Below are 18647 nucleotides of genomic sequence, written 5' to 3' on the forward strand. Positions count from 1 at the left end.
TGATCACTCTTTATAACATTCTGGAGTATATGCAAATTGCCATTAGAAAAAATGAAGCAGTAGACTTTGTAAAAATTAATATTTGTGTCATTCCCAAAACTTTTGGCCATGACTGTACTTTCAGACAGAGGTACCAAGTTAATTTGTGCAGCAAAGGAATTGGGCTTACCTTCAAATCTAGACTATAAGACTCTCGAGAGGTTCCTGAGTGACCAAAGTTGCACATGGTCATTCAACCCCCCTCACTCCTCGCATCTGGGTGGATCTTGGGAACGAATGATTGGTTTAGTACGGAGAATTCTTGACTCTACTCTCCTTCAGGAATGAGCAGCGAGACTTACCCACGAAAGACTGACCACCTTCATGGCAGAAGCCGCAGCTATAATCAACAAAAGGCCCTTGGTTCCAGTCCCTAAGGACCCTGAGGAGCCCTTGTTATTGACTCCAGCTACTCTCCTCACCCAGAAAGCAGGACAGTCCAGTGCCCCTCCAGGAGGATTCGACACTAAGGACCTCTACACGTGCCAATGGAGACAGGTACAAAGTCTTGCCAATACATTCTGGGACAGGTGGCACAAACAATATTAATTGTCTACCCTGCATCCACGGATGAAGTGGCAATCTACCAGGCCTAATATGAGAATTGGTGACCTTGTCCTAGTGAAAGACTGTCAAGCCCATCGAAACCAGTGGCCACTTGGACCAGTGACTGTAACATTCCTGAGTAAAGATGGCAACGTCCGCAAAGCCGAACTTAGGATGGCCAAAGGGGATGAACCTAAGACATTCTCCAGACCAGTAACTGAGCTGGTCTTATTGTTGTCTTCAGAGAAAAAGAATAGTGACATCCGTTTGATGCCAGATGGGGAGTGTTCTGTCTCTGACAGTTAATCCAATATTTGAATGTCTGTCTGGAAATATACTGCTATTTGCTGTAATGTATAGAATGTACAGGTTTCTATATATTTTACTGTTTTCTGTATCTTGGGCTCCATCTACTGACCAAAATCATAACTGCATGTTTTTATGTGTTGTACTTCCTGAATTTTCTTTCCCTCCATTCTCAATGCATTTTGGGATAGCTTGCAAAGCATTATGGTTAAGTCCAACCCCCATTTTTCCCTCCAGTCTTCCATTTTCTCTCAAGCCTGCTTCCTGTGAACATCTCATTTCTTTGCTCCCCCTTGCGTCAGCATCGCTGGTATGTAAACATGCTTCCTGTATATAATTTCTGTCTTAGATCAGCCTGTTAGTTAGCTCTCCCCTGCTCAGCTGGTAGTGCAGATAATATATGCTATGTATATTACAGTATGAATTCCTATGAACTCAGTACTGATTGTGTCTATATGTTTTAATTGTAGTTTCACCACATCAATATACTCTATGTTCAATAAAGCACAGATTCAACCTACAGTCTCCTTACTGGACCCCCGGTATAACAATTTAGCTGCCTGTATAAGCCACATGAATTCCGATTCATTTAGTGAGGACAGAACAGTGCTAATATAATATAAATGCTAATAATAATAATAATATGCAGCTAAAAATTAAAAAAATGCCCAGTGCCATTTTAACATATGTATAGGCACTAGGGAGCAGAGAAGCGCAATAGGGTCTCACCTGGAATGAAACAGAAATATTAATAAAAAGATTGTGCTAACCTGATGGACCTTCCCCATTTGTCCTGTAGCTATTCCATAACATTCTGTAGCACATCCAATCATGGAAGACTAAGACAGCCTGTATAAAAGATGAGCACTATTTTCTGCATTTACAGAGCAGGAATTGGCAGGACAGAGTGCACGGCTCTTCTGGCATAAAGACAGAAATAGACATTACAGCTGAAAAATAAGTAGACGACCATATTATTGATCTGAGAGTGATCCGGCAAAACATCAGATCGCACTCGGGCCAATGTTAGTCTATGGGACCATGTCCATGTCCAATTTCATTCTCTGACAGTGCCAGTCAGTGCAAAAATTCAAAGAACGCCCGAGTTTGATCCAATATTTGGATCGCAGTTCACCATGCAAGTTAGTGAATCAATGGAAAACAAAGGAACGCACATGAATGACATCCAAGTGCAGTCCGATGTCCATGGACTGACAGAATGGAGAAGATAATTTTTTATTTCCATTTTCTTCTCATCTGAGAGAATGGGATCACGCTATAACCACACTCTGTTAAAACTCTGATCAAAATGTGACTCACATAATCGGCCAAACTCTCAAGGATGAGAGAAAATACTGTTGTCTGCACCTGCCCTTAGTTGTATCAGTTGTAGATAGAAAGGTGTCATCAGAGTGTAATTGATTGATGCATTTAAGTATCCACACATTTCTTTTCGTTTTTGCTATGCAAAAGCTTGGGTTTAATCTTCCGCTCACCCAACTTTTTACTCTTTCTACTTCTCTTTTTTCTCTTCCTCTATTTTTTTCTTTTTTTAAAAACATCTTTTCAGTTTTTTGAAAATGTTAGAATACCGTAATACATGGTATGGATATATAGACAAGAAATAACTATAACAATATCTCTCGATGAAACCCAGCAAATTACATGGTAGAATTCATCTGGTCAATGCCGACTTTTATTCCCCATTGATTTGCATTGGGGTCGGGTTTCGGACGAAACTCTGACATTTTTTTGCCCTAGTCGGACCAGTTTCATCTGAAACAAATTTTGTTTCGTGAAACCCGATCCGACTAAAGTCACTCAACTCTAATACTGGCGGTTGATGGCTGATGGCTTGTATTTCTATACGTCTCAGGAGAGAAAGTAATATTGTGTGAGGTGCCAAGGGGAGAGGTACTAGAAAACAGGTATGTTTCTCCCCGTTTCATTTCATATGTCTCCCTGTACTGATGATGAAGCCAGTTTATTTCACTGTAATCCAGTCCTGGTTTCCTTAGTGATCAGCATGGAAAGGACTGGTAGTTCCCCCTCCACTAATTCAATCCAGGTTTTGGATTCCTGACTGGTCCAGCTGATATAATCAGGAGGAGCTGGAATCTCTCAGTCTATCGTCTGCTGAGCTGGGAGCTGACACAGTAAGATTACATGGACTTGTTTGCTGTTATATAGGTTTATTTTGTAGTTAGCCTGCTATTGTTAGTTAGTGGCCAGACGGCCTTAGACGTTTTATTTCATGTTTGTCATGTGTAACGTTGGATAACAAGTGTGCACAATAAATATGCCGTGTCCATATTGCTAGTCTGCTGAAGTGACTTCATAGCCACACGCTTGTGCCAAAGCAAAGATCCTAGCTGAGCTATCTATTCCCCACAATTGTCTGACCGTGACTCGCTCAGTTTTGTAGGGTGTCTATCTGGCCAGCAGTAGTTTATCATCTCGGATTGTTGGTTTGTAGCCTTTAAATATTCAACTGACTTTCTATATGAGACCCATGGCGTCCAAATTACTTTGAATTTGTCATTTGTGAAATGAGTGTAAGCTCCAACTTCTTCAATGTAGTAGAGTTCATCGACTTTTTGGATCCACTCAGGAGCACTTGGGCAGTTCTGGGAATCCCATTTCGCAGGTATTAACAATCTGGCTGCTGCTATTAACAATAGAAGCAGTGAATTAAGTTTAATTTTAGAGATTTCACCAGACCAGTTTAAAAACATGATCCGTGGTTGGAGGGGTTTTGGTAGTCTGCACAGCTTAGTTATAATCTTCAGAACATTATCCCAATATGTAATAGTGTCCCGTTCTCTTTATTGCACCTCCAGCAGGTTGAGGAAACCTTAGGATATCATGTGTGCAGCAACACTTGGGTATTATACCATCTTACAATGATCTTATACGAGTTTTCTTGAACCCTTACACATCTAGATGGGTCGAACGTGTTTTTGTATATATCTTCAATCTCCGAGTCCAGTAATTTAATGTTAAGTTCTTTCTCCCATGCTGATATGTAGGCCCGTTTAATAGGTATTGAGTCTGTAAGAAGACTCTGATATAATTTTGCTAGGGTTCCTTTGGGTCGTTTATGTTGGATTATTAGTGATTCAAAAGCAGTTAGTTCTCTGAGTGGGGATCCAGTTTGTAAATACGATCTGACAGCTTTTTTGAGCCTATTGTAATGCTGAAAATTAATATGTTATTTTGGAAATTGATTTCGTAAGTCCGGTAGAGAAAGTAGTGTGTCCTCCGCAAGGATATCGTGTATGTTTTCTTTAAACGAGTGTAATAAGTCTTTGGTTTTAAGTTTAGTTTGGTCTAAATATAGACCATGAAAGTCCATCACTCTAGCCAGGGGTGACGAAAGTGGCATTAAAAATGTGGAGTTCTTCAACCAAGTATGGATTATATTTCTTGAGACATCATTAGAAGTATCTAGTTTGTGGATAAATTCTTTGGAAGCATGAAGTATGGTGGAGATCGGGTCAGGTATTGAGTCATCCACTATTTCTTTCCATAATTTATGTTCATGGTTTCTTGCCCATTCAACCATTAAAGATAGTGTCGCTGCAGTATGATATTTTTGTCGATCAGGGGCTCCTGTTTTCCTGGGCAATGAGAGTGTTTTATAATTTAACCTGGCTCTCGAGCCACCCCAAACGCACTTTCAAAAAATAGATCTTGCTCTCTGAAAAAATGAGTCAGGTATTTCAATAGGTAACATTCTCGATATGTAACTGAACTTTGGAAGAATAAAGCTCTTTAGAAGGTTTTTGCGTCCCATCCAGGATACAAAAGGTGCTTTCCACAATTTAATCTGTTCTTACGTATAGTTAAGTAGTGGGGTATAATTAAGTGTAAATAATGAGTGCCAGTGCGGACTTAATTTGATTCCTAAGTATTTAATGAAGTTCGAGTTCCATTTAATTGGCAGTTTTGATTTAATATCTTGGGAGTGTCAAGCATTTATACTCATAGCTTCCGATTTATCAAGATTTATTATGAAGTTCGACATGTCTCCAAATTTTCCAAATAACTCCAAAACTGCTGGGATTTCCCATCTAGGGTTGGTCAGTAATAAAAGTAAGTCATCTGCGAATGCATCTACAGTGTGGGGTATTCCAGCTATTCGGACCCCTTCTATTCCAGGATGTTGTCTAATGCTTTGAATCAGTGCTTCAATGATTAGTATAAACGGAGTAGGTGAAAGCAGACAACCCAGACGGGTGCCTTTTCTAATATCAAAGGGTTTGGACAAATCTCCATTTACTCTTATCTTTGCCGTCGGGTGTGTATACATCTGAAATATAGCGTTGATTAACAGTGAAGGGAAATCAAATCTCCCAAGGGTTTCTCCGCATCCGTTCCCATCAATATTAATGGCTTTTTATGGATATTTGCATGTTGCATCAGATAGAGGACTCTTAATGAATTGACTCTTCCCTCCCTGCCTCCAACAAAGCCCACTTGTTCTGGCGAGATCAATCTGTACAAAACGAGACCTATTCTTTTAGCAATCATTTTTGCAAATAATTTAAGATCATTGTTTAATAGAGAGATTGGGCTACAATTGCTACATATCTCCGGGTCTTTGCCCTCTTTATGTATTAGTGAGATGTGTACCTCTAAGGTCTGCTTCTGAAAAAAGGACCCTGCCAGTACATCAATGCATAATCTTAGAAGGTATGGGCTTAAAATTTGCTGAAAATTCTTATAATAAGAGGTAGGAAGACCATCTGGTTCTGGGCTCTTGCCCACTAGACAGTTCGACAAAGCAGACTGGAGTTCCTGTGACGTGAAAGGACTTATTAATTCAAGTTGTTGCTCTTCAGAGAGTCTTGGTAAATTGATACCATTTAGAAACTCTACAATGTTGACTCTCCTATTTTCTAATTGCTCTGCACTCTCACAGGGACGTAAATTAAATAAGGAAGAGTAATGTTCTCTAAAGGCTGTGGCAATCTCCTCTAGGTCATTAATCTTATTCCCCCCCCCCCAAATTCATGAGTGTGTAGATTGGTGACTTCGCCTTCCTTTTTTTAATCATGGAGGTCATGAATTTTGATACTTTATCTCCGTGTGCATATATTTTGTGTTTCCATTTAGTAAATATTTTTATTGAGTCCCTATTCATCATATCTCTTAAGTCTCTTCTCGTTTGTGATAGAAGAGTAAGGGTGTCTGACTTGAGTGATTGTTTGTGTTCTTGTTCAAGCGCCTGTATCTCTCTAAAGAGAGAGTCCATTTTGGTTTGTCGCATTTGTTTCTGTGCGAGGCTATTGAGATCCACTCTCCTCTTACCGCTGCCTTGTGAGCTTCCCATACAGTAGGGGATTGTATGTTGTCTTGTGTGTTCAAATCAAAGTATTCTTTCAACGTTTTTTCACATTTTTTCTTTCGCAGATTGGTCAGATAGAAGAATCTCATCAAGTCTCCATGTTTTGTTTTTTGGCCTATGACCTAACACTATTTTATTTATTATTATTGAGTGGTCGGAATGAACACTCAAAATTATTTTGGCATCTGTTAGATTTGGGATCATCTGAAATAGCAGAAAGAGGTTGTCTATCCTACTATATGATAACTGTGTCTATGAAAAGTGCGAAGTCTTTTGTCGTAAGGTTTTGAAACCTCCATGTGTCTATTAGTTGATTAGTATGCCAGGTCGCTGAAATGCGTATAAGTGCCTTTTTTGGTTATTGTTGATCTCCCTGTGGAAGTGTCCATGACAGGTTCAATAGGTGTGTTTAAGTCCCCTCCCAAAATCAGTGTGTCTTCTATGAAATGAGTAGCCTCCCTAAGTGTTTTAGAAAACCAGATATCTTGTTTGATGTTGGGAGCATATAGATTACCTATTGTTACTAGTCTGAGCAATTTTCCCTTTAATGAAGATATATCTGCCTTCACTACCTCTAAGTACCTCCAAACACTGAAATGGTGCGTGCTTGGAGATCGCAATTGCGAATCCTCTTGATTTCCTGGAGGATGAGTACGAATGGTACCAAGGGCTATAATAATTTTTTTCAAAATTTGGGGTTTTCTCTTGTATAAAATGTATTTCTTGCAGCAGTCCAATGTCTACCCTCAATTTTTTAATGTGTGTCAGTACCTGAGTTCTCTTGATCGGAGCGTTCAACCCCCTCACATTATACGATGCTATGGTCGTTTCTGCCGGTCAGACATAACTATTCATTGCGGCGCCCAGTCTCTCATAACATAATATGTCGTACCATTGTTGAATGTAGGGAAGATAGGGGGAACAGAGAAAAGAGATAAGGGGGAACATATATCATGTACACAAAACAACAAATAAATGGGCTTGATGCCCTAACTCTAATGATGTAATCATTCTACTAGATAGTACCCAGTAAGGGAAACTTATGTCTTTAAGTGTTCATAAACATGTTATAAGAAAAAAATGTTTCAGCTCACCCCTTTGCGTCCTCCCGATAGCAGGAACCACACCGTCGCACGGAGCCGCCCTGGCCTGGCGGATACAAGTCCAAACACACAGTAATCTCCAGCGATCTCAGGCAGGAAGGTAGTTATAAAAAATATTTCTTTATTTCTTTTCGTTAAAAGAACATGTTACAGGTAGTGGATACCCCGGTGGATGATAAAAAATCCAATGCGTTTCAACTCAAAAGGGTCTTAATCATGGATTACCATTAACATGTTCTTTTAATGAAAAGAAATAAAGGAATATTTTTCATAACTACCTTCCTGCCTGAGATCACTGGAGATTACTGTGTGTTCATAAACATTTTAACCACATATGAACCATTTGTGATAATCAGCCTCCGTGGTATACTCCTATGCATCAAGGGAGATACATTCCAACCTCTTTACTCTCTATTATTCTCCCATAGTTCACTTTTCTTCAGATCTTTGAGTCCTGGAATGCCTGTTCTTGGTTCTTTGGCTCCAAGGGTTGCCAGCTTTCTTCCAGGTCTCCTGCACTGGTAGATCTAAAGCCTGAAGATTTGTGTGTAGCGCCCTCAGATCCAGAATTGGGTCAGTCTGAATCCCAAGTTCTTCGCAAATCCTTACTATATCCGAGGTCATTCTGACTGTGAATCTCTTGCCCTCTGCTGTAATAAGCAGTCCAAATGGAAAGAGCCATCTGAATAGGAAATGCCTTTCCTTTAGAACATCTGTGAAAGGCTTGAGTATGCGTCGTTTGGCTAGAATTGAAGGAGCAAGATCTTGGTATATATAGACTGTGGAGCCTCCATATGTCAGGGCCTCCATTGCTCTAGCTTTTTTGAAAATCTTCTCCTTTATACGAATATCGAGAATCCTGCAGATTATATCTCTTGGGATTTCTGTTGGCTTGGGTTTAGGTTTCAATGCGCTCTCTCTAAGATTAGTAATGGCCCTTCATTTGGGTCCTGCATAGGAGAGAAGAGATCAGTCAGGACAGCAGTCACATCTTCCCTCCCCGATGCTTCCTGAACCCCTTGAATTTGAAGGTTATTTCTCCTGTTTCTGTTTTCCATGTCTTCCAGGGTTGTTTGCAGAGCGTTAATGTAGTCTTCATGAAGTTGCAAGCCTTGCGTCATTTCGCGTGTGCAAGCAGTTAGTTTAGCTTGTGCTCCTTTCAGATCCTCCACTCTGTGGCCTATGTGCTGGATGTCTTTCTCAATCGCTAAAAGGTCTTTTGCTAAAGGCACCAGAGAGGAAGATAATATGTTTTTGATGAATCCTCTGGAGATGGGCTTATCTAAATTTGTTGAGTCAGCAGACACCACTTCTGCTTCTTACAAATCTAGTCCCTCAGAGATTTTTTTGGGATGCAGCATTTCCTGTTTGGAGCTGCTTTGTTTTATGATAAATTTCTCCATTTTTGTATTTGCTGGTGTTTCACTTTAATTGTTCGATCCAGATGAGCACCTCATTTTAACCATATTTATGTCTTTTAGCTCCTATGAGGGCCGTTCTGCTGTCGTTTTTTTAATGGTAGAGAGTAGAGTTGAGCGAAACAGGTCGGCCAGATTCATAAGTCGCCGACTTATGCCAAAGTCGGGTTTTGCTGACCGAAACCCGACCATAGCATGAAGTCGGCCATGCGGTCGGCAAAACGAGCGCCAAAGTCGGATTTCCCAGATTGCTTGCAGGTGCCTTTTTTTCAGCCAATGAGCAAGGACGTACACTGTGGGCAACGAGATGACATGTGCAGCATCCACCACCATCGTAGAGAAGGGCATTGCAGGATTGGCTTGCTTTGGGGGGTGTCATAGTGTCTATATAAGCCCTGACCGCCGATCTCCATTTCAACTTCTGCCGATCTTAACAGTAGGGAGAGATTGCTGTTTATCAGTAGGGAGAGAGTTAGGGCTGTAAAGATATAGAAGTTCTTATGTGCTTGTGCTGATAGCAATTGTGCTGTACAGTTAGTGTGCAGTGACAGGGGAGGATTTTCTTGTGTGCAGCAGCGCTGGTTATTAGGCTGCCTGATAGCTGCATTGCTGTGTGTACACTGCTGTGCAGACTGCTTTTTACACAGCACTAATACTTTTATTCTTTTTTTCTGCACAGTTACCGACCGTTCATTTTTTCCCACACCGTATAGAGCTGTACGCTCCTCACACACTACCATGTACCAACTGGTATCATGGACAAATACATGCTGACTATCTGTATGTGACTCCGGAAATAAATACAGAGATTTAAATTTTCCCCTACACCGTATACAGCTGTACGCTCCTCATACAGTACCGTATATCTGCTGTTTGTATTACGGTCAAATACATACTGAGTGTGCGTCTGTGTGTGACTCCGGAAATATATATGGAGATTTAAATTTTTCCCTACACCGTATACTGCTGTACGCTCCTCATACAGTACCGTATATCTGCTGTTTGTATTATGGTCAAATATATACTGAGTGAGCGTCTGTATGTGACTCCGGAAATACATACGGAGATTTAAATTTTTCCCTACACCGTATACAGCTGTATGCTCCTCATACAGTACCATATATCTGCTGGTATTTTTGGTACATTTTCTCAAACATGAGGAAGTATGGTGGAAGAGGCTGCGGACGTGGGTGGGGGGGCAGCTGGTACTGATGGTGGTGCATCTGCTGGTAGTGCCAAAAGCACAATAGAACCTAAGGCAGGAGATGTTTCTTTTCACATACCATGCCTAAGTTATCAAGTGAAATCCTGAATTCCCCAGTCCAAGATGAATATGACATGGAATGCACTGATGCACAGCCAGTGCTATATGATTCTGCTGGTACATTCACCCAGAGCACTACATTGCCCTCGCAGTCTACTGAGCCAGATTCTGACCCTGATGATACTCAGGTGCCCCTTCCCGCATACTATACCACCTTACATGGTGACACAGAGGAAGGTGCAGATGAAATTGAAGAGGAGGTGATGGATGACCCAGTTGTTGACCCAGATTGGCATCCATTGGGGGAAGAGGGTGCTGCTGGCAATAGCTCAAAAGAGGAGGAGGGTCAGCAGCAGGCATCGACATCGCAGCTGCGGATATCTGGCAGGCCCGTAGCAGTCCAAAAACGTGTTAAAAAAACAAAAAGAGTTGCAGGACAGCTTGGCCAGACAGTCAACTTAGCACAGCGTGCAAGCCCTGAAAATTTTTCACATAGTAGGAAGAGTGCAGTGTGGCACTTTTTTGACCAAAATCCTATTGATGAGGCAAAAGTTATCTGTATGAAGTGCGGAAGGACATTTAGCTGAGGGAAAAATCTCCGAAATTTGAATACTAGTTGCATGCTTAGACATGTAAACACCATGCACTTGCAAGCGTGGACGGACTACAAAACCTCAGGTAGCACACGTGCACCTGCTCCGACTGAAGGTAGCCAGCAACGCTACATCGCATCCCCCACTGTAAGCCCACCGTTTTAGCACACCACCAGCAAGAAATGTTGAGGTGTCGTCGCAAGGCCAAAGCAGTCAGGGAATCACAATGTTTTTCCAAAGAATGACTGCATCTAGGCCATCACCACCACCATCACCAACCCCCTCTTAGTCCACCATGTCCACCGATATTTCCACCATATGCAGCTCTCAAGTCCAGCGCTCACCCTAGCAGAGACTCTGAGTAGGACAAGAAAGTAATCATCCTCTCATCTGCATACACTGGCTTTGAACGCCTATATTGCCAAACTGATCTCATTAGAGATGATGCCCTTCCGTTTGGTTGAAAGTGCAGCGTTCCGAGAACTCATGGTCTACGCTGTCCCACGCTATGACCTACCCAGTCAGCACTTCTTTTCTAGAAAAGCCATCCCTGCCCTCCACCTGCATGTGAAAGACCACATTGTCCATGCACTCAAACAATCAGTGAGTGGAAAGGTGCACCTCACAACAGATGCATTGGCCAGTAGGCATGGCCAGGGCCGTTAGGTGTCCATCACTGCACACTGGTTGAATGTGGTGGATGCAGGGTCCACAGGGGACAGCGGCGGTGGGACAGTGCTGCCTAGCCCACAGTATAGGGAACAGTTAGCTGTAGGCGTTCAACCCTCTGCCTCCTCCTCCTCCAGAAGCGAAAGCTCGTCGACAGAGTGCAGTTACACGAGCACTCCATCCCCAGCTGCCAGTGTTGCACACGAGGTGTCCCACTGTCGAACAGCTAGTGGAAAGCGTCAGCAGGCTGTTTTAAAGATGATGTCTTTGGGCGACAATAGACACACCGCAGAGGTACTGGCTGACTACTTGCGGCGAGAAACTGAGTCATGGCTGAGCAGTCTACATCTTGAGCCAGGCAAGGTAGTCAGTGATAATGGACGTAATTTTATGGCAACCATAGCCCTGACAAAACTCAGACAAATACCTTGCCTGGCTCACACCTTGAGCCTGGTGGTGCCATGCTTCATAAATAATTATCCGGAGTTACCAGCCCTGCTCCATAAGGTGCAAAGACTGTGCTCGCACATCCTTCGCTCGCCCATAGACTCCAGTCGTATGCAGAGGCTGCAGCGATCGCTCAACCTCCCCAAGCACCGCCTAATCATAGACGTTGCAACAAGGTGGAACATCACCATGCACATGGTTGAGAGGCTGTGCAAACAGCGGCAGGCTGTAATACATTTGTGGGAGTATACACGGGCAGGCAGTTTGAGGGCAAACATGGAGTTGTCGGGTGTGGAGTGGTCAAAGCTGAAAGACCTCTGTAAAGTCCTTCAGTGTTTTAAGGAATGCACACGGCTGGTAAGCGCAGACGACGCCATCATAAGTATGAGCATCCCTCTTATGCGTCTGCTCATGCAAACTTTGAAGCACATTAAGGATCAGACGTCTGCAGCGGAGGAGGAGGAGGGAAGCCTTGATGACAGTTAGGCATTGTCTGCTCAGGGAACTGTCCTGGACGAAGTGGAGCAAGAAGAGGAAGAGGAGGAGGATGAGGGGATGATTATTTTGGGGAGGAGGATGCTTCTCAGGGGGCAAGAGAAAATGTTGGCTTGCCAAGGTCTGGTACAGGGTTTGTGCGTGACTGGAGGGATGTGGATTTGGCAGAAAGTGCTCCTCCACCCACCACTGGCAGTGCATCATTGACACCTGGAACATTGGCCCACATGTGTCATTATCTCTTGCGGATCCTAAAAAGGGACCCTTGCATTGCCAAAATTATGAAGGTTGACAACTATTGGTTGGCCAGCATCCTCGATCCACGCTATAAAGGCAAATTACAGAACATCATGCCACAGGAGAACCTAGAGCTAATATTGGCAAACAAACAAGCAACTCTGGTAAACCGTTTGTTAGAGGCATTCCCAGCACACAGCAGCGGTGCAGATTCTACCATGATCCGTACTGTGCAACATGGAAGAGGTATTCGTGGTGCACACAGCCGAAGTGGCATTGACAGGGGTTTCATGACCATGTTGTGGACTGATTTCTCGAGTACCGCTCACACGACTGGTAATACTGCATCGATTGTAACAGACAGGAGACAGCAGTTGTCAACTATGGCTCAAAATTACCTCTCCTCCCCTATCGATGTTCTCCCTCACAGTTCATTCCCCTTTGACTACTGGGCCTGTAAACTGGACACCTGGCCTGAATTGGCACAATATGCCTTACAGGAGCTCGCTTGCCCTGCTGGTAGTGTGCTATCAGAAAGAGTCTTCAGTGCTGCTGGATCAATCCTGACAGAAAGAAGGACCCGGCTGTCGACCCAAAATGTAGGTGATATCACCTTCATTAAAATGATCCATGACTGGGTTTCAAAGGATTTTGTACCACCTTCCCCGATGACACATAGGTTGCCAGAAAAATGGCTCGCTTTGTCCTCCTCTTCCTCCGCCTTCTCCAATTCCTCCATTTGCAGCTGCTGAACGTCCTGCCTACACCTCAACATAGGCCAGTTTTTCCACCTCCCTAACTGGGCTGTACCCCCCAACTTTAGCCAAATAACCCCCAGTTTTCAATGCGTAACTATTATTAGAAAGTAAATTAAGGTAGACAAGCTTAAGTAATAAGAATTGATGTCGCTGCCATTGATATGGGCACTGCAGGTGTGTTTACTGTCCTCCACTCACTGCCGACTTTTATTCCCCATTGACTTGCATTGGGGTCGGGTTTTTGTCGGAACTCCAACTTTTGCCTATAGTCAGCCGATTTCGTTCGACTCGACTTTTGGAAAAGTTGGGTGGTCCAAAACCCAACTCGACCCTCCCGGAGGCAAAGTCACTCATCTCTAGTAGAGAGCTGATTTGCAATGCTCTCAGTTAGGAGCCTCTTATGGATCAATTAGTCAGGGAAATCTTGACTGCAATATTTCCCTTCGCCACTAGGTGTCCCCAATGTGCTGTATTATCCCCAAAAGTTCCAACAGATCAAATATAATCATGTATTAATCAGTGTAATATCTATTTTCTGCAGATCCCTTCAGCATTTTATAAATTGTTGATTTTATAGGTTTCAGGGCTCTGGATCTCAGTTTTATGGCTGATGACGAGTCTTTGTATGTTTCATCTCCCTGTGGTTTTAGTAATCATCTTTCCCTGATGGATGCCATGGTTCTTTTTACATCATTTATTATTTCATGAAAGTGTTAGTAATGTAAATCTTTCTTTGATGACATATAGCCACAGATTGCTCGATCCTTGAATTTTTTATATGGTGAACAAGGTGTGGGCGATAGGAGAGCCTTCCTCAAGGAAGACCGGCCATTCATGGGGGTTCTGTGCACTGTAGGGTTCTCCCCCTGGATGTTAGTCCTTCGGGTCAGTGATACCTAAAGGGGATGATGGGTGCCCCTCCACGAGGTACTGGTCTGCTTACGGCTGGCCCTCATTGGCTTCCTCAGTTTCTGATCACTTTTTTTGCCTCCTGCGCCAGCAAAGTGCCAAGGTCCCCAACAACTGCTTGTGCGCCTCAGTCACCCCACCACTCTCCTCTTACCGCCTCTCAAGTCTGCCAGTCACCTTCACTTTCCCCCTCCTGGCACCTGCACTCCAGGTGCTGCTCCCCACTCCCTGCCTGCTCACCTCCTCCTGGGGCAAGGAACAGTTCCAGCTCGGTGCTTGAGAAAGTTCCACACTTGGAGCGAAATGTCGCCATCACAATAGGTCAATAAACCTTTTAAACTTTTTGACCTTGGAGTGCTGCCTCTATTTGCTTGGATATTATTAAGGCTTGGATTTGATTGTGGGCTTTGCACCCACTATTTAGATGGATAGATAGATAGAAAGATATGGGATAGAAAGAAAGAAAGATAGATAGATAGATAGATAGATAGATATGGGATAGAAAGATAGATAGATAAAAAGATATGGGATAGATAGATAGATAAATAGATAGATAGATATGGGATAGATAGATAGATAGATAGATATGGGATAGATAGATAGATAGATAAATGGATATGGGATAGATAGATAGATAGATAGATAGATGGATAGATGGATAGATAGAGAGATACAAAAACATTTTATCACACTGCTATAATGCTAATGCTATAAAACAATGCTAACAGTGTTGTTTTAACTACAAGTTCTTGCTCTTTTAGAAGCTGCTCTGATCTGCTGTTTTGGCAAGAATCCATGTGCAAACAATTTTTACACTCTCCTATTCTTGGCTTCTCTGCTCCCCTCCTCCATGCTCCATGTTTGTAACTAATGCTTGAGTTTGGGAAAAGAAATCTCCAGCGTGATACTCCATTTCAGAAAAAAGTCGAATAATTTTTTGATAATGCACTTAAAAATCCAGCATCAAAAACGGAAAAACATGATGACAATTGGGGTCCCTGGTGGTCTGAAACCGACGCGTTTCGACCATTCAGGTCTTAATTATGGAGATTTCTTTTCCTGCATTTGCTACAGACAATGCCCTTAATCAAGGTGGCTCTGTGTGTGGACCAACAGCGGATTATTCAGAGACTGGTGAGCTGACTTTTTTCCCCTCTTTCCCTTTCTCCTCCACATGCATAATGCTTGAGTTTGGATTCCTGCAAGAGCAGCAGTTCAAGATAGCTTCTCAAGGAACATGTTTTTTTATGTATTTTCTACTTTAGGAAAAGCCAAATCCTAAATTATACTTCACCAATGAAAACCTAACATACCTGGTTGCGGATCTCTTTGACGCTGGCATGGAGACAACCTCAACCACCCTGAGATGGGGCCTTCTACTAATGATGAAGTATCCAGAAATCCAAAGTAAGAGATCCACCTCATGTGTGGGAATGTGTCATTTTTACTTTATTTTGTTTTGCTAATTAAAATCAGACAGTGATACACATTCTTTTATCATTATCTGTATTTATTTTCTGTGGATGATTATTGCAGCAGCCATATTCCTTCAACTGTGAACAGCAGGTCAGACATTTATTTTATAACAGCTACATATGCCTTGCCTACTTTGGACACATCATTTAAACAGAGCAAACACTGAAGAAGGACATCATGGTCGTTAAAGTATAAGGAACAAGACGAAGAGGAAGTCCAGCATTTTGATGGCTTGATGCTATCGATATGACGGTGGATCTATCTAGGCTTGCACAAGATCGAACTTCCTACACATCATTCACCCATCAAGTAGTAATGGCCCTAGATCAAGCTGAAGGCCTTTATAATAATAATTTTATAATAATAATAATAATAATAATAATAATAATTTTTAATTATATAGCGCCAACATATTCCGCAGCACTTTACAATTAAGCGGGGACATGTACAGACAATAAATTCAATACAAGTTAAGACAATCCAAACAGTGACATTAGGAGTGAGGTCCCTGCTCGCAAGCTTACAATCTACAAGGAAATGGCCTTTAAATAAATAATAACATCTGACATATGAAACTTCAGTCAGAAAATAGTCTTTAGACTTCTCTGAGAGAAGGTAGTGGGCATAATATATGACAAAAGGAGAGTGAGCATGAACACTCCTTATCTCCTGTTGTTAATGGTATATTTGTAGTCTTGATTTTAATTTGGCAGTTCGCTTGAATTTGGACAGGAAGCAGAATTACCATTGAAGTTTTACAATGCAATTCAAATATTGATTATTATTGGGGGCCTCCTGAGACCCCAGATCATAACAATCATACCATGAAAAAATAATAATATCAATATTCACCCCTTTGCTGATGTGACCCTCCACCATAGCTGCTGTGTATCTACATCTGACTTTTTTTCCCTTTAGAGCATGACGCCAGCGATCTGTCCTCTTCTTGCTCCAATTAAGCTTTTGACATCCCAACAAACATCATGTAGTCATGATGTGTCACCTTAGGAAAAGTCAGAACTTTAGGAGACTCACGTTGTTATTAGTGATGGGCGAGCATGCTCGCCTCTACTTGGTACTCTCCTGAGTATCTCACTGCTCGAGTTGCTTTGATCTCACCGAATATTTCCAAGGTTGCTCGGCGGAAGCTCAGGTCCCTGCCCTGCCTGTTTGGCGCTCTTTTGAGAGGCAATGAATTTGCAGGCATTGTCTGCCAGACACTGTAATGCTGCCGCCATGTTGGTTGTGGCATTGCAGTGATGGGCTGGCCGCATAGCATCATCAGACCTAGCGCCGCCATGCTCATCACCGTCTGCTCTTGAATCAGGCAGAGTATGGATAGTTGCTGCTGAGCTATGGAGAGATTTGTGTTGGTTATTGTAGGTATGCTGTAATATTGGACACATATCCATCTCAAGTAACAGTCCTTCTGAGGAGTAATAAAGCTACATAGATATCAGTGTTAGGCAAGTGGGCAGTGTATGTGGCAGACAGCAGTGCATATAGCAAGAGGATCCATTCCAGTTCTGTCTACTGCTGCCTATTACAGATATTTCTAGACATAGACCAAGGTATCAGGGGCCAGGAATAATTTTTTTTGGATCTCGATACTGATTATTTGCTTTAAAAGCAATCCAGAGAACACCATTTTTCTGCTCAATTTGCTTGTTGGCACTGCAGAATGCAGCCATATCCTTTCCATATTGCAGCGCTAAAAATACACCTATTATAACCTGGGGTTTGACCATCACACGGATCAGATATCAGTGCGCTCAAAATTGTGCCATTTCAGGCCTCCTTTTCAATTTTGTTTGCAGTGTCTTAGCCAAGTTATTGACAACAGTTTGCTGAAAAAGTAGCTACCTACAGGCCAGATGTTTTAAACAGGAGTTTATTCGTCATACGGATCACATATCAGTGCGCTCAAAATTGTGCCATTTCAGGGCTCCATTTAAATTTGTTTGCAGTGCTTTAGCCAAGTTATTAACACCAGTTTGCTGAAAAAAATAGTTACCTACAGGCCAGATATTCTAACCTGGGTTTTTTCCGTCACACGGATCATATACCAGTGTGCTCCTAATTCAACCATTTATAGTGAACGTGGAAATTATTATCCTCCAGAGTGAGGACAGCAGCACACAGGGGGAGGGATGTGTAGCACCCCAACAGGCAGGAAGAAGCAGTGTGGTGGCTGAAGACAGAAGGGGGGGCAACCGTCCCCAGTAATGTCAACATGACAGAGGTTGCCAATGCAACTGGTAGGTCTTCCCGAGTCTGGTTGCTTTTAAAGACTCTGCAAATAACCCGAAAAAGGCCATTTGCACCACCTGCCAGGCCAGCATCAGCAGGTGTAGCAAAACTGCCAGCCTGACCACCATCAGCATAATCAGGCACATGGCAGCAAAGCACCTGACTTTTTGGGCCAAATCCCAAGGTCCAGGAACAGAGTCTACAGGTGACACCACTGCTTCTTCCGCTGTTGTGTGTGCAAGCCAATCCCCTGTCCATAGTGCATGCGAAGATGCCTCCTGCCCTGCACCCAATGTTGCACACACTCAACTAGCACCATCAGCAAGCACGTCCATGTCCTTGTCCCAGTAGAGAATTCAGTTGTCCATACCCCAGTCCTTGGAATGCGAGAAAAAATACGCAGCCAACGCCTCACAGGTCACACGCCTAAATTCACAAATTTGATGACTGCTTGTGCTTGAAATGTTGGCTTTTCAGCTTGAGGAGATGGAAGCTTTCCACAACGTGATGGCGGCGGCCATCCCAAGGTGCTCGGTCAAAAAGGCGCCTTTTTTGTTACGGTGTTCCAACCACGCATTACACAAGCACGTGTCAAACAACATTAGCCATGCCCTCAACAATGCTGTTACTGGGATAGTCCACCTAACCACAGACACGTGGACAAGTGCTTGTGGTCAGAGACGGTACAACTTGCTGACGGCACATTGGGTTAACTGTTATGAATGGGTCACCGAAGAGGGACAACAAAAAGCTAAGTCCCAGAAAACCAGAGAGGTTGGTCACTATG

The 18647-nt window shown here is 42.8% G+C and overlaps 1 protein-coding gene across 1 annotated transcript in view; it reads left to right on the forward strand.

Annotated features, from left to right (window-relative positions):
* Positions 1-18647, forward strand: part of LOC141098588 (cytochrome P450 2K1-like) — a 157414-nt gene that overhangs the window by 102521 nt on the left and 36246 nt on the right. Inside the window, exon 7 of the mRNA XM_073586500.1 lies at positions 15400-15541. Within this exon, the coding sequence (XP_073442601.1) occupies positions 15400-15541 (142 nt within the window). The remainder of the gene's footprint in view (positions 1-15399; positions 15542-18647) is intronic.

Source organism: Dendrobates tinctorius, unplaced genomic scaffold (assembly GCF_039654945.1).
Source record: "Dendrobates tinctorius isolate UK_male_01 unplaced genomic scaffold, ASM3965494v1 ptg000093l, whole genome shotgun sequence".
In the NCBI taxonomy this organism is placed as follows: domain Eukaryota; kingdom Metazoa; phylum Chordata; class Amphibia; order Anura; family Dendrobatidae; genus Dendrobates; species Dendrobates tinctorius.